Below are 17,960 nucleotides of genomic sequence, written 5' to 3'. Positions count from 1 at the left end.
AAGCCAAATTACTCAGCAGCCCAGCTCGATGCCGGGGTATTTAACCGTCGAGGTGCGTGTTCCTTCATTACTTTTGGAGTAACTCCAAAGTGGTCCTGAGGAGATCAGGAGATCATATACTCCCTTGTTTAATCTGGATGCCGACTGTTCTTGATATGACAGGGACCAACTCCAACCTAATGAGCTATCAGATGATGATGATAGCCTCACCATTGCTGTGGGGTCTTAGCTTGTTTCTTTCCTCTATGTTTAACACCGGTCCCCACCATTCACACACATTATTGATGCTGGCTGTCTTTGAAGCACACAAGGTGTCCCTCACTAGTCTGAGCAGCAGCCGTCGCTCTGGATACAAGCTCAAAGCCGCAGCCTCAGCTAGGCTAACAGGGCAGCCATTCCAAGCGAGCAACTGAGCATTGCGAAGCTTCCCCATTTCAGGTACGATTCTCACCCTCTCTTCCTCTGCTCGGCTCTTCGACATGGATACGTAAGTTCCATTGCCAATTTTCTGTCATTTCTCCGCTTGCAGTTAGTCTTACTAGTTACCCTGATCTGGGTACATGCTCAAACCTGCAACCTCGGCTAGGCGCGTAGCTCATTCCGTGTGACTATGTCTATGTGAGGAGCATTGCATCGCCGCTTTCCCCTTTCAGGTACGATTCTCAGTTTCTCTTCCTGTGCTCGGTTCTTAGACATGGATGCATTGTTTCCAGGGGCAGATCTAATGGGGGTTCCATGGGTGCCATGGCAGCCCCTCAGTAAAATGTAAAGTAATTTATCTTATATATACTTAATAGTAGGTTTTTAAATTTTAAATCATGTCTTGTGACTGTTTTTTAAATTTATGATGATATCCAGATTAATTATAGAATTTCTAGTGTATTTTTCACAAAATTTGAACGGATGTGTTAAAGTTATGTTGTTCATACATTACAGATGAAATGTGTGACACCCCCCCAACACTACAATCTTAAGTCCGCCACTGATTATTTCCATCGCCTATTGAACCTCCCTATTTGCAGTTAGTCTTACTAGTTACCAAACATAATCTGGCATTATCTAGAAAAAAACAAGCAGCTGCTAGTTCTCCAACGAACTAACACCTATTTATATGTGTTTTTTTTTGTGACAGCAGTCAGATCCATGTATTCAGAGAAAACAAAGGGAAATATCTGGACCACTATTTTGGTTATCGCTCTGGATACAAGCTCACTTGCAACCGTTTATGGCTAATGAGGGCAGCCTTCCCGTGTGACTGAGCATTGCAATGCTTTCCATGCCAGGTATAGTATTTTACTTTCTCTTAAATGCGTGTAACTTACCATTGAATGCAATTAATTTTACTAGTTACCCTGTAGAATCTGTTAGTGTCTCCACCAACAAGTATTACTACTTGTCTTATGTGTGTTTTGTGGTAATAGCAGTTGGAAGAAAAACAAAGGGAAATATCCAGATCACTTATTTTGGTGGGGTCGGATTATGACAGTAAAGTTCAATCATGTATATGATGTTGTTGTTGGATGAGAAACACAATTAATTTCCAACTATAAACACTAAAATTGTATAACCAATAGAACTCTATGCTCAAAAAAGAACATATGTATTGTAATATGTAGACACAGGAAATTCATCTAGTTACAGTATATACAACGGGGTTGATCCTTTTAAGATTTTAATAAACTGATAATCTGCTTTCGTCTTTTAACACCAACCCAGTATAGACTCTGATAGTTGATTGGGGCCAACTTAGTACAACATTAACTACCTTTTTTTCTGGAGAAGTCTGTGAACATGAGCTAATAATTCGTATGGTGGTCACAGTTTGAAAAAATAATTCATATTGTTGGGGTCTAGCAGGCAAGTTAGCCTTTGACGCGCTCTCTTTTGTGTTGTTTTCTTTTGGGACACAGACTTCACCAAGTCCATCTTCCTAGCAACCTTCTTTGCCTTTTCTTGTTCAGAATCATCCTTGAATTATCTTTGAATCCTTCAGATATCTTCTCCATCCAAGAAACTGTTACCCGATGCTCCAGATGGAGGAATAGAAAGCAACTGAAAGCCTGAGACTTGCAATTTCAGTCAGAGAGCAACCACATGGCAGACAGTGAAACACCCAATGTCGTACCCAGCGGAAATTTATTACCCCCTGGCCATGAATCCAGCTCCAGGATCAATGATGCTTTTGAGCTCTTGTGGGGATATCGTAAATATTTGGTACTGCTTGGAGTCCTAGCAGTTGGTGTGACATACAATGCGGATTAACACCACCAGGGGGATCGTGGACACTAAACAAGGATGGCCATGATGCTGGTGACCCTGTCATGCATGATGGCTTTTCTGGACGATATGAGGTGTTCTTTTACTGCAATGCAGCAGCCTTCGCTGCATCTCTTGTCTTAATCATCTTGCTTCTCAGCAAGAGTGTGACAAATCAGAGGATGTGGCTCCATTCAATGCAATTGACCATGACACTGGACCTATTCAGCCTGCTGGGGGCTTATGCTGCTGGAAGTTGCAGGACACTCAAGTCATCCATTTACATCTTGGTTCTAGTCCTTGCTGTTATCATATATGTTGGGATCCATACCCTAGTATCCACAAGGTTTATTCCAAGAGAATTGAAACAGAATCTGCAGACAATGATAAATAGTGTTCTAAACCAACGGAGTTCCCTTGGCAGGCAAGAGAGCATCCCTCTAGAGAAAGCCGTTCAGGAGGCTCGCAAGTTCATTTTGACGCTTGTAATTTTTGCTGCTACTATCACATACCAAGCAGGATTGAATCCACCGGGCGGCTTTTGGGCTGAAAATGACCATGGTTCTAATAAGGTGCATATGGCCTTTCCTCCTTACAAGCATCATCCGGGTACTTCTGTTCTCCGGACTAACTACCTTGGTCGTTATAATATATTCATCATTTCCAATTCAACTTCCTTCGTGGCATCTTTGGTCATAATCATACTGATTCTGAGCCCAAAACTGAGCGGACATGGAATAAGGACCAAAGCAGTGATTGTATGTGTGGTAGTGGACCTACTGTGCCTAATTGCTGCGTATGCTGCAGGATGCTGTAGAGAGGTAGCAACATCATTCTTTGTGGTGTCTATTTTCTTCATAGTTTGGATATCCTTCGCAGTTTTAGTTGGATTCTTTGTTCAGGGACCTGTAGCAAATTGGCTACGAAAGGTCAAATCAAGCAGCCTGTGTTATGTGAAAAAATGGGGCCGTGCACTTTCGTTGAACTTTCGTGACCACAGATCGATCAATGCAGAGCAGGGGAATTCTGTGGCAAGGAATCATCAATCTCCAGCCTGTTCAACTGATGCACCTGCAGAAGTTAATACCCCTGAGCAACATTCAAATATCAGACAGGGTGAATTCCATGAGTTGCATGTACCTGCAGAAAAAAGTCAAATTTCAGATGTTCAAGAGGCTGTGCCTAACACACAGCATCCGTCAGGGAACAGCCAGCAATCAACAAATATTCAGGACGTTGTGTCCAACCCGGAGTGCCAGTCTCCAGATGTCCAGTGTGTTGCAAACATAGAGGAGGACGTGTCCAGCTCACAGCATCCTGCAGGGAACTGTCAACGACCAGAACATGTCAAGGATGTTGTGTCTAACATGGAGTACCCATTACTAAGCCACCAGCAAACTGAAAATAGCATGTGCGGTATGTCAGCTAACCAGAAAGTTGCAAGTATGGGGAAGCAATCTTCACCTGATGATCCTGACATGACTGCTCTTTCAGTTGAGCAAAATATGTCAGTCAGGCAGAGTGATGGAGACACTAGTAGTGACATAGTGGATGAAGGGCTCTCTGCACCTGTGGAAGCCACTGGCAGTGCGGACTCTGCTGAACAAAACAATCTGGTTGGAGATAATAACCCTAGTACTGAGATTCTTTGCAGTGATGACCATCCTATACATTCTGAGAATGTACATATTGACAGCAATCAAGTACCCAATCAAAATGCTGATGACATTCGAACTGAGAAGCATCTGAAGAAGACCCGCACATGTATGCTGCTTCTTGCCATTCTTGCAGTATCTCTGGCATACCAATCAGGCCTGAATCCACCAGGTGGCTTTTGGTCAATAAGTAAAGATCATCATTCAGCTGCTGATCGCATCCTTGAGGACACCCATCATCGCTGGTTCATTGCATTCTTCTATCTCAATGCAATCACCTTTGTGGCATCCATTGTCATGATCACTTTGCTCTTGAACAAGATGGTGAGCAACAAGGTCACCAAACGGCGTGCATTGCCAATAACGATGATAGTGGTCCTACTTTCCCTAACCGGAGCTTTTGCTGTGGGGAACTGCAGGGAGGCAAAGAAGACTATTTTCATATCAGCGCTCGTATGCAGTCTACTTGCTTATGTTCTCATTCATGTCTTGATAGCAGTACATATAATTCCTCCAGAATGGAGAAGGCAGGTGGCAGAGATGCTAAAGCACTCAGTTAGTCATTTTTGCTCAGTGCCGCGTCAATCAGGCGACAACCAGACTGGGGGTGATACTAGTGAGAAGGAGTTGGGAAGGCGGCGTAATCTGCTATTGACCATTGCTATTTTGGCTGTGACTGTCACATACCAAGCTGGCATGAACCCTCCAGGAGGTGTCTGGTCTGATGACAAGGATGCCACAGGAACTCCGGGCAATCCAATCCTTCATGATACCCATCCAAAACGCTATGATGTGTTCTACTACTCAAATTCAGTTTCATTTGTGTCGTCCGTGGTCGTCACAATATTACTTGTGAATAAGGAATCCTGTGAGTATGGAATCAAGTCCTATGCACTGCGAGTGTGTTTGGTGGCGGGCTTGCTTGGCCTCCTCATTGCCTATGTTGCAGGAAGTTGCAGAAATATTAAACAGTCCATATATCTGAGCATCATTGCTATGGCAGTTCTAGTGTCACTTCTGATTCAAGTTCTGCTCTCTTCAATGCATGGCACACTAGGAAGACCATTGGCTAAGTGTCTAGTATTTCTACACGATCTTCTCTTTCATGTGGAGGGTGAACGAGTAATCACTCCCGTGAGGCCAGTAGCTTCAGTTGTCGAAGAAAAAAAAGTTAAAAAGAGACACAAGTATCTGATGCTTCTTGCAATTTTAGCAGCATCGATCGCATACCAAGCTGGTCTGAACCCACCTGGTGGATTCTGGTCTGATGATGAGGGCCATGTACCAGGCAATCCCGTGCTTCGTGATATTAATCACCGACGGTACAAGATCTTCTTCTGGTTCAATTCTTTCGCATTCATGGCATCCATTGTGGTGATCATGCTTCTGCTGAGTAAATCTATCAGGAAGGCTGTGCCACTTGGAATATTGCACTTGATCATGATACTGGATATGTTGGCTCTGATGACAGCTTTTGCTGCGGGAAGCTGCCGCAAATTGAGGACTTCAGTGTATGTCTATGCACTAGTTGGCGGCGTTGTAGTAATCCTGCTGCTCCTAATTATTGTGACAAGTGCAATTGCAAAATGTCGGAAGCCAAGAGAGGGAAATGGGATTAACTCCCCGAGACGTCCTGAACCTGTTTCAGGAGCAAACACACCAGCACGACCTGAAGTTTGATGCTCCCTTTTTACAAGAACCCTGTTCATCTAAGAATCTATATTTCTATATTATCTGCAAACAATTTGTGTGTCTCCTTTTAGCATTTTTCTTCATGTTTTGACCTGAACACTGGTGTTGCTGCCTGTTGTAGTTCTCGGTAATTATTTTAACATACTTGAAATTTGAGCTCGAGCCTAAAACTGCATATTGGGTACATCATCATGTAATGGAGCTACAAGCAGGAACTGATGATTGTCTTCATTATAGTCATGTAACGAGCGAGAATTTGGAGCTGTATTCGCTATGAAAGATGGTACCACATTAGCCGCAGGTGGCCTTCCATCTTTCTGGCTTCAGTATTCTTGCACTTTATGTTCTTCTAACATCAGCTTGAGCTGTTTTGTTCATCCATTTGTGGGATGATCCCATATTCTCATCTAAAACAACTTTGACTACCAGGCTTATTTTGTAGCGTCAGCCAATGTTTTTCGCTTCTCTGATATTATTAGTGCGTAAAGGGAGTAGAGTAGTACATACTGGCAACACCAAGGCTTTGCAATTCCTTGTAACATTATGAAGTAACCCTTCTTTATTTAGACTGTACTGAAGTTGTCTTAGGAGATGAAATGTTCCCCAAAAATTTAACACTGGAAGGGGAATTGCGGGATCTGTATTGTGTACATGGCGTGCTACTGCCGTTGTTGTGGAAGCAGTTCATACACCTAAATGCATAATTTGGTAACAGCAACTGCTTTTAGATATTATTATTTTTAGTTTTGCCAAGCAACTGCTTTTAGATTTGGTAACAGCAACTTTTTTCAGACACCCAAAATTTTGCCTGCCTGCAGCTTTAGGGCATTGCTGATAGTTCATGCAAGTAACATTGTTGTCATATACTCCCTCCGTAAATAAATATAAAAGCGTTTAGATCTCTATACCCTCTGAGTATGTCTTGATCCACTGTTACCACTGCTTCACTGGAAGCTGCTGCATCATGCATGTTGGGCCCACTTAATATGCAGTTGCTTGGGTTTAATATGTGAGCAATTGAGCACTTAATACTCCCTCCATTTTGCGCCTATCGTTGTTCTGCACTTAATCCAGGCAGAGAAGCATCACTAGAAAGGCTTGAGGTGGATTTGATTATGGTTGGGTTGGCAGTCGATCCAATTCAAGGGGAGCTTGTATGACTAGGGAAGGGTGAGGGAAATTCAGGAATTGTGTACTCTATGAGTAATGCAGTTAAAGTGGATTCAATAAATAAATTCAGGAGTAAGTTGAATCTGTGATCCAACAGCATCTATCAGCGGGACAATCACTCTGCAAGCCTTGCACTAATCTATTGCCAAAAGGTTAAGTTGAATCTGAATCAAAGTTGCACGCGAACACGTCATCGTGTACCCTTGGCATCGACGCGATATGCAAGACACGTCGCTGGAGCTGGGAGCGTGTAAGCAAGACACCTCCAATTCTCGCCCAAAGTGCAAAATTCTGACCTAACTCAGAGTCACCACGAGTGTTGAACCAGAGAGTCGGGCCATTCCTGTTGAACGTTTTTCGATTCAACGTTTTTTTTTGAAAATTCAAAACCCTTTATTAAGTGGTAATCAAAGTAGCATCATTTACAAGCATAGAGGCAATGGCACTAGGTGCCTCATCAAACCAAGTACCAGGTGGAGAAAATCTAGTAAGCCTAGCCAGTTTATGCGCTACAAAATTTCCTTCTCTATGACAGTGCTCGTAATGGACTTGTGATAAATTGTGAGCCATGTGATAACAATCGTCGAAAATAGCAACAGCCAATCCTGAGAAAGTACCACCATCTTGCATTGCAGCGATCACATCAAAATTATCAGAATTTATGATTAACCTGGAGCATCCGAATGACTGGGCAAGATTCAGACCAAAGCGAAGAGCAGTAGCTTCAGCCATAAGAGCATCCACACAATCCCCTACAACATTATTCCCTGCGGCCAAGAACTTCCCTGAACTGTCACGTAATACAGCACCCACAGTGGCTTGGAGTGAATCACTGTCGTAAGCAGCATCCACGTTAAGTCTTACAAAGCCAGCACTAGGGCGAGTCCATAGAATCCTTTTCACCTTTGCCGTAGGTTGATAGGCTACTGAAATTTTTTCTGTCAGAGCTTGGATAGCATAAACTTTTGTGCAGGTTGTTGCATTTGCTCGCCATGCACATCTTTCTTCTTTCCCACCATAAATACCAGGTCACAACAGCAATCAGCTGGTCTGATCTACCTTGCCCGAGGACACATGTTTCGTTTGCAGGAAGACGAAGGAGATATTCAAGCACCGCCTCGCCCGCATGATCCACTTTACAAGCTCGCTCAATGACATCTTCCAACCCCAAACCCAACCATACCTGTCTTGCTTTCTGACATTGGAAAAGCATATGTTTAACATTCTCAGGCAACTCGCATGCTGGGCATTTTGTATTTACCTTCATATGTCTATCAGCTAGGGTTACACGGCATGGCAGGGTGCCATGAAGAGCTCTCAAAAGAAAAATTTTAACCTTCGTTGGGCAACCCAATGTCCACACAACATCCCATATTGAATTTATATTCGCCGCACTAGGACGATCTGTTGTAGCCCTTGATCCATATTTATCCTTCCAGACCGCATATTAAGCCGACCTAACCGAGAAAGCTCCAGTTTTTGTCAAGTTACAAGCCACAAAATCTGCCGTATCATATGGTAGCAGGATAGAGAGTATACGAAACACATCCACATGCCAAAAGGTCTACTCAACTAGTTGTATATTCCATTGGCCTGTGGTTGGGTCAATCAAATCAGCCACCTTAGAGAGTAGTTGATTGCCCCTTCTAGTCAACGTTTTGACGTCATCTTGAGTAGTTGTACGTTTTTATTGGTCTCTCCTATCATACTAACCTGAGTAGAGGCATCACCGTTGGTGTCCCAGCCAGTGCCTCACTGGTTTCGTGTCTACAGTCGTAGAGGCATCACGACTCAGTAGAGTGTGTGCGCGCGCCGCGGTCGGTCCTAGCTGAGGAAAACCACGAGACCGGCCTGCTCTAGAAGAGAACAGACTTGATCGGTTTCTGAAAGTTGGCATGTTCGATCCGACAGGGAGTAGTTGGTTCATTTTGACAGTTTTTCTACTCGGCAGATCGCGGTGGGTTGTTGTGCTCGGTGTGCAGATTTCTGTACTTTTCATCAGTGAGAAAAACACATCACTATAGGGTCTTTGTTTACGAGCGGCGCACTGAAAAGTGAGGCCAGGGAGAAATACCGTGACAAGAGGGTAATAATAAGTGACAAAGTAACGATGAGCCCTGGTGGGTGGTGGAGGCTGTGACAAGTTGTTCACTTGAGGCTTGACGTCATCCCTTCAATTGCGTGTGACGTCCGCGCGAATGACTAGTCCAGGAGAGACGGCCATCCGGGGGGATGGATGGCCGGAGGGGGTTGGAATGGCCCTGTCGATGTCGACGGGGCCCCCGAGCGCCAGTCGGACGGGACGGGATCAATGCACGCTGCTGCTGCTCTCTAGGTCTGTTGCCGAACGATGCTCTAGGCCCTGGCTGCGGTTGGCCCCGCCCGGCTCTGCTCGCCCCAGCATTGCCCGTTCGGTGTTCGAACAAATGCCTCAGCGGCCAGCGGGGCTCCGGCAGCGGAGCCGACCGTACTAGCAACCAGCAAGTGCGCCAGTGTTGCTAGCTGTACCTAGCTACCGTGGCCAGTTCCCCGGTGGTGGAACCCTTCACCGTTGGCCATTTATTGCCGTGCGTTGATGGCCGGAGAAGAGCCAAGAGACGAGCGGCGCTGGCCGCTCCACGGAGCGCCGCTCGGACGCGCAGCGAAAATGTCAAGATGGCGACGCTCAAGGCGCCAGGGAGGTCTCGGACTCGGAGCGGCGACTTTGCTGGAGTCAAGTGGATGATGGTACGTTTTTGGTTATCTGCGATGATGACTAATTCAAGGATTCAAGGTGGCTTTTGGTTCTGAACGCGGAATTCCTCAGAACGCTGGTCTGAACCCACGGCGTGTGGACTGTGGTCGTGTGCCAGACGACCCGTCAGCAGTCAGCACCATGTGTACCATTTCACAGCTTGCCATCGCTGTCCACAGATTCCACTTCACAGCCTCCTAATGGCTAATGCCAGGTATTCTACTGGCTAATTCTTTGCTTATCTACAGCACTATGTGTTCCAAACCAGCCATGCAACAGCTACGAAGCCCCATCGTCTACTTGTCTGGCTGCACTATTTAACAGTTGAGGTGCGTGTCTGCTCATTATTTTTCGGTGTATTATAGGTTTCTCTAACTCCAAAGTGGTTGATGAGACCACATCCTTGTAGTATCCCCCTTGCATAATCCGCATGCTGATCGTAGTGTGCACATATCGCACACGACTGGGTCCAACCTAATAAGCCATCAGATGATTGATTGCCTGGTAAATTGCCCTGGGGTTCCTGCCCTGTTTCTGCCATTTGTTTAACTGACTTCACCGGTCTCCCCCCTCCCTTCTCCTTTTTGTTCGCTGTCCACACTTCACACCCTTCACACCATTGCTGAGGCTGGGAGAGCTCTGCCATCTTTGAAGCTCACATGGTGTCCCTCACTAATCTACTCTGAACAGCAGTCACTCTGGGTACACGCTCTCAAGCTTGCAACCGCCGCCTAAGCATTGCAACGCTTCCCCATTCCAGGTATGGTTCTCCCTCCCTCTTCCTGTGCTCGGTTCTTCGACATGAGTACGCAGCTTCCATCACCAACGGTCTTCCACTTCTCCGCTCGCAGTTAATCGTACTAGTCACCCCTGATCTTGGTACAAGCTCAAATCTGCAACCTCATGTCGGCTAGGGGCTGATGTATGATGGCTAAATGAGGGCAGCCATTCCGTGTGACCATGTCTGTGTGAGGAGCATTGCATTGCCGCTTTCCCCTTCCAGGTATGATTCTCAATTTCTCTTCCTATGCTTTGTTGTTAGACATGGATGCATTTCTTCCGTTGCCAATAGCTTACCACTTCCCCACTCGCAGTTAACTTTACTAGTCACCTTGTGGAAGCCGATACTTGTTTTACCCTCTGTTCACAAGTGTAAGACTACATTTGTGAACAGAGGGAGTACATGTGTAATTTGGGGTAATAGCAGTTGGAGCCTGGAACTAGGTAGCCAAAGTAAAGAAAGGGAAATATCTTGTTTTTTTTACAATAAGTAGCAGGTGCTCTGCTGTTGCGTACAAGTTCAAAGGGAAATATCCAGACCACTTAGAGGCTTAGAGCAACTCCAACGGATCGACCCAAACGGACGGCGATTTTGTCCGCTTTTTGTCCGTTTGGGTCGGCCAGGCAGACACGGATGTCCGCTTCCGTGTTTGGGTCGGCGCGTGCGCCCAACACTAGCCCGACCCATTTTGACAGCGCTAGAAAAAAATAATAGAACGCATGCATATTTTTAAAAAAAACATCATTAATTAAACATTACAGCCGGCCACGAAGGTCGGCGAGAGTCCACGCGTCCACATTAGCATTTAAGAAAAATAAAAACAACCTAAACTACGAGGCGGCGCGCAGCCCTAGGCGTCGTCCTCCTCCTCCTCCTCGGGGTCGGTGAGGTCGATGAGCGTCGGCGCAGGGCCGGCCCAGGGGAACGCCGTGTTCCAGGCGGCGGCGATGTAGGCCGCGGGCAGGTGTTCCGGCACGGGCAGTGCCGGCGCGTGGGGCTGTTCCGGCGCGGGGGGCTGTGCGGCCACCTGTGCAGCCGCGGCCTGGCGCGCCTCCTCCTCAGCCTCGCGCTGCTCCTCCTCGAGGTCGCGCTCGAGCATCTCCTCGTACTCGCCGCGACGGCGCTCCTCGGCCAGCCGTCGCTGGCGTCACATCTCGAGGTAGGCCGCCTCCTGCGCCGGCGTCGCCCCCATCCAAACCGGTGGCGCGGACACCCACTCGCGCAGTACTCCCGTCCAGGAGTAGCGCTCGATCGGGGACGGCTCCGGCCGCGGCGCCGGGTCGGCCTTGACGCGGCGTCGGGGAGGGGACGGCGGGGCCACATGCGGCACTACGCAGTCGTCGGCCGCGGAGAGGGCAATGGCCCGCGCCATGGCCGCCTCGTACCGGGCCTCCTCTTCCTCCGCCGTCTCCACCCTGCGCCGCTCGTCCTCCTCGCTCTCGCAGTAGACCGCCGCAAGGGCCGCCTGGTAGGCGTCCTCTGCCGCCTGGTCCTCCTCGCGGACGACGAGCGGGGGCAGTGGCAGGCTGCGGTCGTCCTCGCGCATGCAGCGGCGCCTCGCCTCCTCGTGCTCGAAGGCGAACCACCGCTTCCAGTTCGGTGAGTCGATGGCGTAGGTGTCGTCGCGGCGCTGCTCCGGTGTCAGCAGCGCCTGCCGGCACCGCACCTCCTCTGCGTGCGCCCTAGCCGCACGCGGCGCCGCACGCACTGGGATCCTCTCTGGATCCAGATGCCAGTCGTGCGGCAGGGTGACGTCGGGGTACGGCAGAGGCACACAGTGCTGCCAGTGCCACTCCGCCTGGTGCACTGGCACGTTCACGCGCTGCCTCTGCCGGCGAGCCGGTGCTGGCGGAGGCGGGAGGAGCTCCGATGGGAAAGGGACGGCAGGGGCCTTGCCCTTGGCCTTGCTGCTGCCGGCGCCGGAGAAGAGCCCCATCTCGCTGTGGTGGTGGTGGCTAGGGTTTGCCGGCGAGGGGGGAGCAGAGTTGGCTAGATGTGGATGCGAGTTTGGATGAGGACGGCCCCGCCGCACGGTCGGCTTAAAAAAGGACGACCGCCGTTGCTGACGCGTGGGCCCGTGGTCATAAATTAAGCTGACCGCGTGGGCAGCGGGTAGTTGGACGGCCGCCAGGTGGGGACGATGCGGACACCGAGAAGGCGCCCGTGGCGTCCGTTGCGCGTCCGCGCCGGCGCATTTGGAGCGCAAATTTGGGCCGCAAATGCGTCGGCGCGGACGCGAAGCGGACGCGATTTGGGTTTGGGTCGACGCGTTGGGCCGCCACTTTTGCCCGCGCCGACCCAAACGGACACAGGCGGACGAAATGGGTCGCCCCATTGGAGTTGCTCTTAGTTTGGTGGATCAGATTACAACGGTGAAGTTCAATCATGTATATAACTGTTATTACTGTTGTAGTATGAGAAACACAACTTATTTCCAACCATAATCATTAAAACTGAATAAAAAATATAATTATATTATCATATATTAATATATGTATTGTAATATCTAGCACTATAATCCAGTGTGTACTCTTGTGGTTGACTGGGATCAACACACCACTAACTCACACTCACTTTCCGGAGAAGTCTATGTACATGATGAGCTAATAATTCATATGATGGTTACTGTTTTTATTTAAAATAATTCATACTGTGGTTATCATTGTGGGGTCAAGCAGTCAAGGTAGCCTTTAACGCGCTCTCTTTTTGTTGTTTTCCTTTGGGACATAGACTTCAGCAAGTCCCTCTTCTTCCTAGCTGCCTTCTTCGCCTTTTCTTCTTCAGCACAGTCCTTGAATGATATTCAAATCTTCCATAGATCTTCTCTCATCCAAGAAACTCTTACCCAATTCTGCAGATGCAAGCATTGTTGAGGCTGGAAGTCCTCAGCTACCTTTGAAGCATACGAGTGTGTTCACTTGTCTGAGCAGCTAATCTGTCCATCGCTCTGGGTACAAGCTCAAACTTGCAACCTCAGCTAGCGACTGATGTATGGCTAATGCCTTCCCATGCCAGGTATGATTCTTACCTTCTCTTCCTGTGCTTGGTGTTTAGACATAGATGTATGACTTCCATTTCCAATAGTCTACTACTTCTCCGCTTGCTATTAATTTTACTAGTTACCCTGTAGGATCTGTCAGTATTTCGACAATAAATAATAAATATGTGTTTCTGGAAGCAATCGGACCTATGTAGGCTGCTTATTTTGGCAGGTAAAATTATGAAGGTTAATACAGCACCAACTCACACCTTCTTTCTTGAGAAGGTTATGTACATGAGCTAATGATTCATATGGTGGTTACTGTTTGAAAAATAATAAATATTGTGGTTATCCTTGTGGGGTCAAGCAGGGAAGGCAGCCTTTAACGCAGTCTCTTTCTGTTGTTTTTGTTTGGTGTATAAACCTCACAAAGTCTCTCTTCCTTCTAGCTGTCTTCTTTGCCTTTTCTTCTTCAGCACAATCCTTAAATGACATTTGAATCTTTCATGTATCTTCTCTCATCCAAGAAACCCTTATCCAATGCTGCAGATGCAAGCTTAGACAGCAACTGAGAGGTTGAGACTTGCAATCTTCGTCAGAGAGCAATCACATGGAAAACGGCGGGCAGTCCGAGCACACCATTGATCTGCCCAACACTGGGAATCATTTGAGTGAAAGCAGCAATGATGGGTTTGGCATGGGTACTAACAGCACTAGGCAAGATTCAGTTAATGGATTGTCCAGCAGGTATTTGTTACCCAGCAGTAGCCCTGAACAAATCCCTGTTGATTTTGAGCTCCTGTGGAGACTGCGGAAGTATTTAGTACTGCTTGGAGTCTTAGCAGTTAGTGTGACATACAATGCTGGATTAACACCACCAGGGGGATCTTGGACACTAAACACGGATGGCCATGATGCTGGTGACCCTGTCCTGCATGTTGGCTACTCTCTAAGATATGAGGTGTTCTTTTACTGCAACGCAACAGCCTTTGCTGCATCTCTTGTCTTAGTCATCTTGCTTTTAAGTAAGAGTGTGACGAAGCGGAATATATGGCTCCGTTCAATGCAATTGACCATGCTGCTGGACTTATTTAGCCTGCTGGGGGCCTTCGCTGCTGGAAGCTGCAGGGCACGGAAGTCATCCATTTACATCTGGATTCTAGTCATTGCTGTTTTTGTGTATGTTGTGATTCATACCCTAGTATCCAGAAGGGTTATTCCAAAATCATTGAGAAATAGGCTGCAAAAATTGATGGATAAAATTCGATCCAGACGCGGTGGCAGTGGCAGTTCCACAGAAGCAAGCAGCAATCCAGAGGAAGATGTTGAGGAGGATCGTAAGTTCATATTGATGCTTGCAACTTTTGCTGCTACTATCACATACCAAGCCGGATTGAATCCACCTGGAGGCTTTTGGGCTGAAAATCCTTCTTACAAGCATCCTCCAGCTACCTCTATTCTCCGCAGTAACTACCTTCACCGGTATAATATTTTTATTAGCTGCAATGCGACTTCTTTTGTGGCATCTTTGGTCACAATCATTCTTCTTCTGAGCCCAGAATTGAGTAGCCATGGAATAAGGTCCAAAGCCGTGATTGTGTGCGTCGTATTTGACCTATTTGGTCTGATTGGGGCCTATGCTGCAGGGTGCTGTAGGAGTGTAAGGACATCTTTCTTTGTTGTGTTCATTACTGTCATAGTATGGGTCTGCTTTGCGGTGTTAGCTGCGGCATTTGTTTACAAACCTGTAGCAGACTGGCTGCAAAAGATCAAAGGTCATAAGTGCTTCAATAAAATTGGTCGTCTCTTTTCACTGGAATCAGGTAAAAAAATATCAGGAAATTCTGAGCAAGTTCATTCTCATGCCACTGGTCAGCATACTACAGACCTTGCAACAGTTACGCCAGAAGAAGGCAGTGCTTCTGAAACAGAAAACCGAGTTCAAAACATCAAAGAGGATGGAATCCTTAGGGAGCATCAGCATGCAGACAGCCAGCAAATTGCAAATAATGAGGAGGCTGAGCCCAGCTCGGAGCAACCATCGGTCAATGACCCGCAACCAGGAAATACCACAAATATTATGCACAACCCAGAGGATCAGTGTATAGACTGCCAATCAGTTGCAGATGATGCAGTCTCTGACACAGGACATCCTTCAGTCAAATGCCACCAAGCTACAAATACTGTGAATCAAATGCCTAGCACTGATAATCATTCCACAGACAATCAGCAAGATGCAAATAAGAAGGAACAGCTGTCTCCAAATAATGGCCCAAACACTGCAAATATTGTTGACTATATGCCCAATAAGCAAGTTGCAGATACGAAAGGTCAATCTTCATCAACTGATGAATGCAAGGATGCAGTTATTGTAGTGGATGATTCGTCTGAACAAACAACATCAGATAATCATTGTCATGGAGCCACCAGCGATCACCCAGTACAGCAAGTGCATTCTGATGGGCCTATGGGAGCCAGTGAGATTGAGATGGTTGGAAGTAATAACACTGTTGTGTCTTCCGAGAATGGCAATGTTGACAAGAAAGGAGATCCCACTGAAGATAGCAGCAAAAAGAATTCTGATGACAGACCAACGTCGGAGCATCTGAAGAAGTCCCGCACATACTTACTTCTTCTTGCCATTCTGGCAGTTTCTCTGACATATCAATCAGGTTTGAATCCGCCATGTGGCTTCTGGTCAAGAACAGAGAATGATCATTCAGCTGGTGATCCCATCCTTGAGGACACTCACCATCAGCGTTATATTGCATTCTTCTATCTGAATGCAGTCGCGTTTGTTGCATCCTTTGTCATGATCATTATGCTCCTGAACAAGAGGATAAGCGAGAAGGCTACAAAACGATTTGCTCTGCAGATAGCAATGATAGTGGACCTTCTTGCCCTAATGGGGGCTTATGTTATGGGAAGCTCCAGGGAGGCAAGGAATTCCATGTACATCTCATTGTTGGTGGGCCTTGTACCTGCTTATGTCGGTATCCATCTTTTGATAGCACATGTAATCCCTGAAGGGTGGAAAAAAGTGGTGGCTGAAAAGCTAAAGCTGTTCTTATGCAAACATTTGTGGCGCGAACCTCATCAGGCCGTAGAAAACCAGACTGGGGATGTCGACGGGAAGGAGTGGGAGCGGAGGCGTAATCTGCTATTGATTCTTTCTGTTCTAGCTGCAACTGTCACATACCAAGCTGGTATAAACCCTCCAGGAAGTGTATGGTCAGATGACAAGAAGGTCAGTGGCACACCAGGCAATCCAATCCTTCAGCACAATCATTCAAAACGCTATGATGTGTTCTACTACTCAAATTCGGTCACATTCGTGTCATCTGTAGTTATCACGATACTGCTTGTGAACAAGGAATCATGTGAGCGTGGCATCAAGTGCTATGCACTGCGAGTATGTCTGGTGGTGGGCTTGGTTGGCCTCTTAATTGCCTATGCTGCAGGAAGCTGCAGGAAAGCAAAAGAATCTAATTTTCTCATCATCATCGCTGTTGCAGTTCTGATCTTCCTTGTGATTCAAGTCCTTGTACTCTCTTCAATACATGATACAGTATGGGGGCCCTTGAGCAAATCCTTGGAAGACCTTCTGAAACGGCTTCTTCGTCCAAAAGAGTCCAGCCAAGAATCTGCTTCTGAGCGGCAAGAAAACTCATGTCATGATGAGAAAGAAAAGAGAAAGAGGCACAAATATCTGATGCTCCTTTCAGTTTTAGCAGCCTCCGTCACATACCAAGCTGGTCTGAACCCGCCTGGTGGTTTCTGGTATGATGATCCCAACCATGTTGCAGGCAATCCAGTCCTTCATGATATTCATCCCTGGCGCTACAGAGCATTCTTCATCTTCAATGGTATCTCCTTCATGACATCTATTGTCGTGATCATGTTTCTGTTGAACAAGTCTGTGAGGAAGAAGGGTGTTCTACTTGAGGTATTGCATTTGATCATGATACTAGATCTGCTAGCTCTTATGACAGCTTTTGCTGCGGGAAGCTGCCGAAAATTCAGGACTTCAATGTATGTCTATGGGCTAGTAATTGCCGTTGCAGTATACCTTGTGGTTGCAATAGGTGTAACAAGCAGCATTGCAAAGTGTCTGAGACTAAGGAAGAGAAATGGGCGCTCCCTCAAAGGACATCCTGAAAGTGCTTCCACAACAAACCCGCCGATCGCTGGACAACAAGTTTGAAGATTCAATTTCTATGGGACCAGTTAAGAATCTGTTTCCTGTATTATCTGCAAATAATTGGTGCCTTGTAGTCAGTTTGTTTTTCTTCCTAAAGTCCAGATTAACTTGAAATCTGGCATTGTTGTATATTTCTGAACATTATTTATCATAATTGAAATTTGGACTCGAGTGATAAATTGCATATCTGTTAGGTGTTCCTATACTCGGCACTGTAATGGAACTACGGGTCCCCTCCCCTCCCTGGCCGCTCCCGCGAGCGCCGCCGGGGGGGGAAACCCTAGCGCGCGGGCTCGGCCCTCCTCCTTGTTCCTCCCTCCCCTCGCCGCCGCCCCCGCGTGCTGGCGGGCAAAGCCCGGTCAGCTCGGGCGGCGGCGGGGCCTCTTCCTCCCCCCGCACGGCGCTGGATGGCGCGGGCCATCTGGGCTGGGCACACTACTAGGAAAAGGCCTACTAATGGCGCACCAGTTTTGCCTACTAATGGCGCATCA

At 47.2% G+C, this 17,960-nt stretch overlaps 1 protein-coding gene and 1 pseudogene across 1 annotated transcript; both read left to right on the top strand.

Annotated features, from left to right (window-relative positions):
• The first annotated feature begins 268 nt into the window (after positions 1-268).
• On the top strand, positions 269-6,012 carry LOC125524671 (annotated as a pseudogene).
• A 2,876-nt stretch (positions 6,013-8,888) lies between these two features.
• On the top strand, positions 8,889-17,653 carry LOC125521037. The gene is made up of 4 exons (XM_048686093.1): positions 8,889-10,267; positions 10,359-10,510; positions 13,146-13,303; positions 13,818-17,653. The coding sequence occupies exon 4, from the start codon at positions 13,879-13,881 to the stop codon at positions 17,470-17,472; it is 3,594 nt and encodes a 1,197-aa protein (XP_048542050.1). The 5' UTR covers positions 8,889-10,267; positions 10,359-10,510; positions 13,146-13,303; positions 13,818-13,878; the 3' UTR covers positions 17,473-17,653.
• The last annotated feature ends 307 nt before the right edge of the window (positions 17,654-17,960 follow it).

The sequence above is a fragment of the Triticum urartu genome, chromosome 7 (genome assembly GCF_003073215.2).
Source record: "Triticum urartu cultivar G1812 chromosome 7, Tu2.1, whole genome shotgun sequence".
Classification (NCBI taxonomy): domain Eukaryota; kingdom Viridiplantae; phylum Streptophyta; class Magnoliopsida; order Poales; family Poaceae; genus Triticum; species Triticum urartu.
This window is presented reverse-complemented; position numbering and strand designations above follow the sequence as displayed.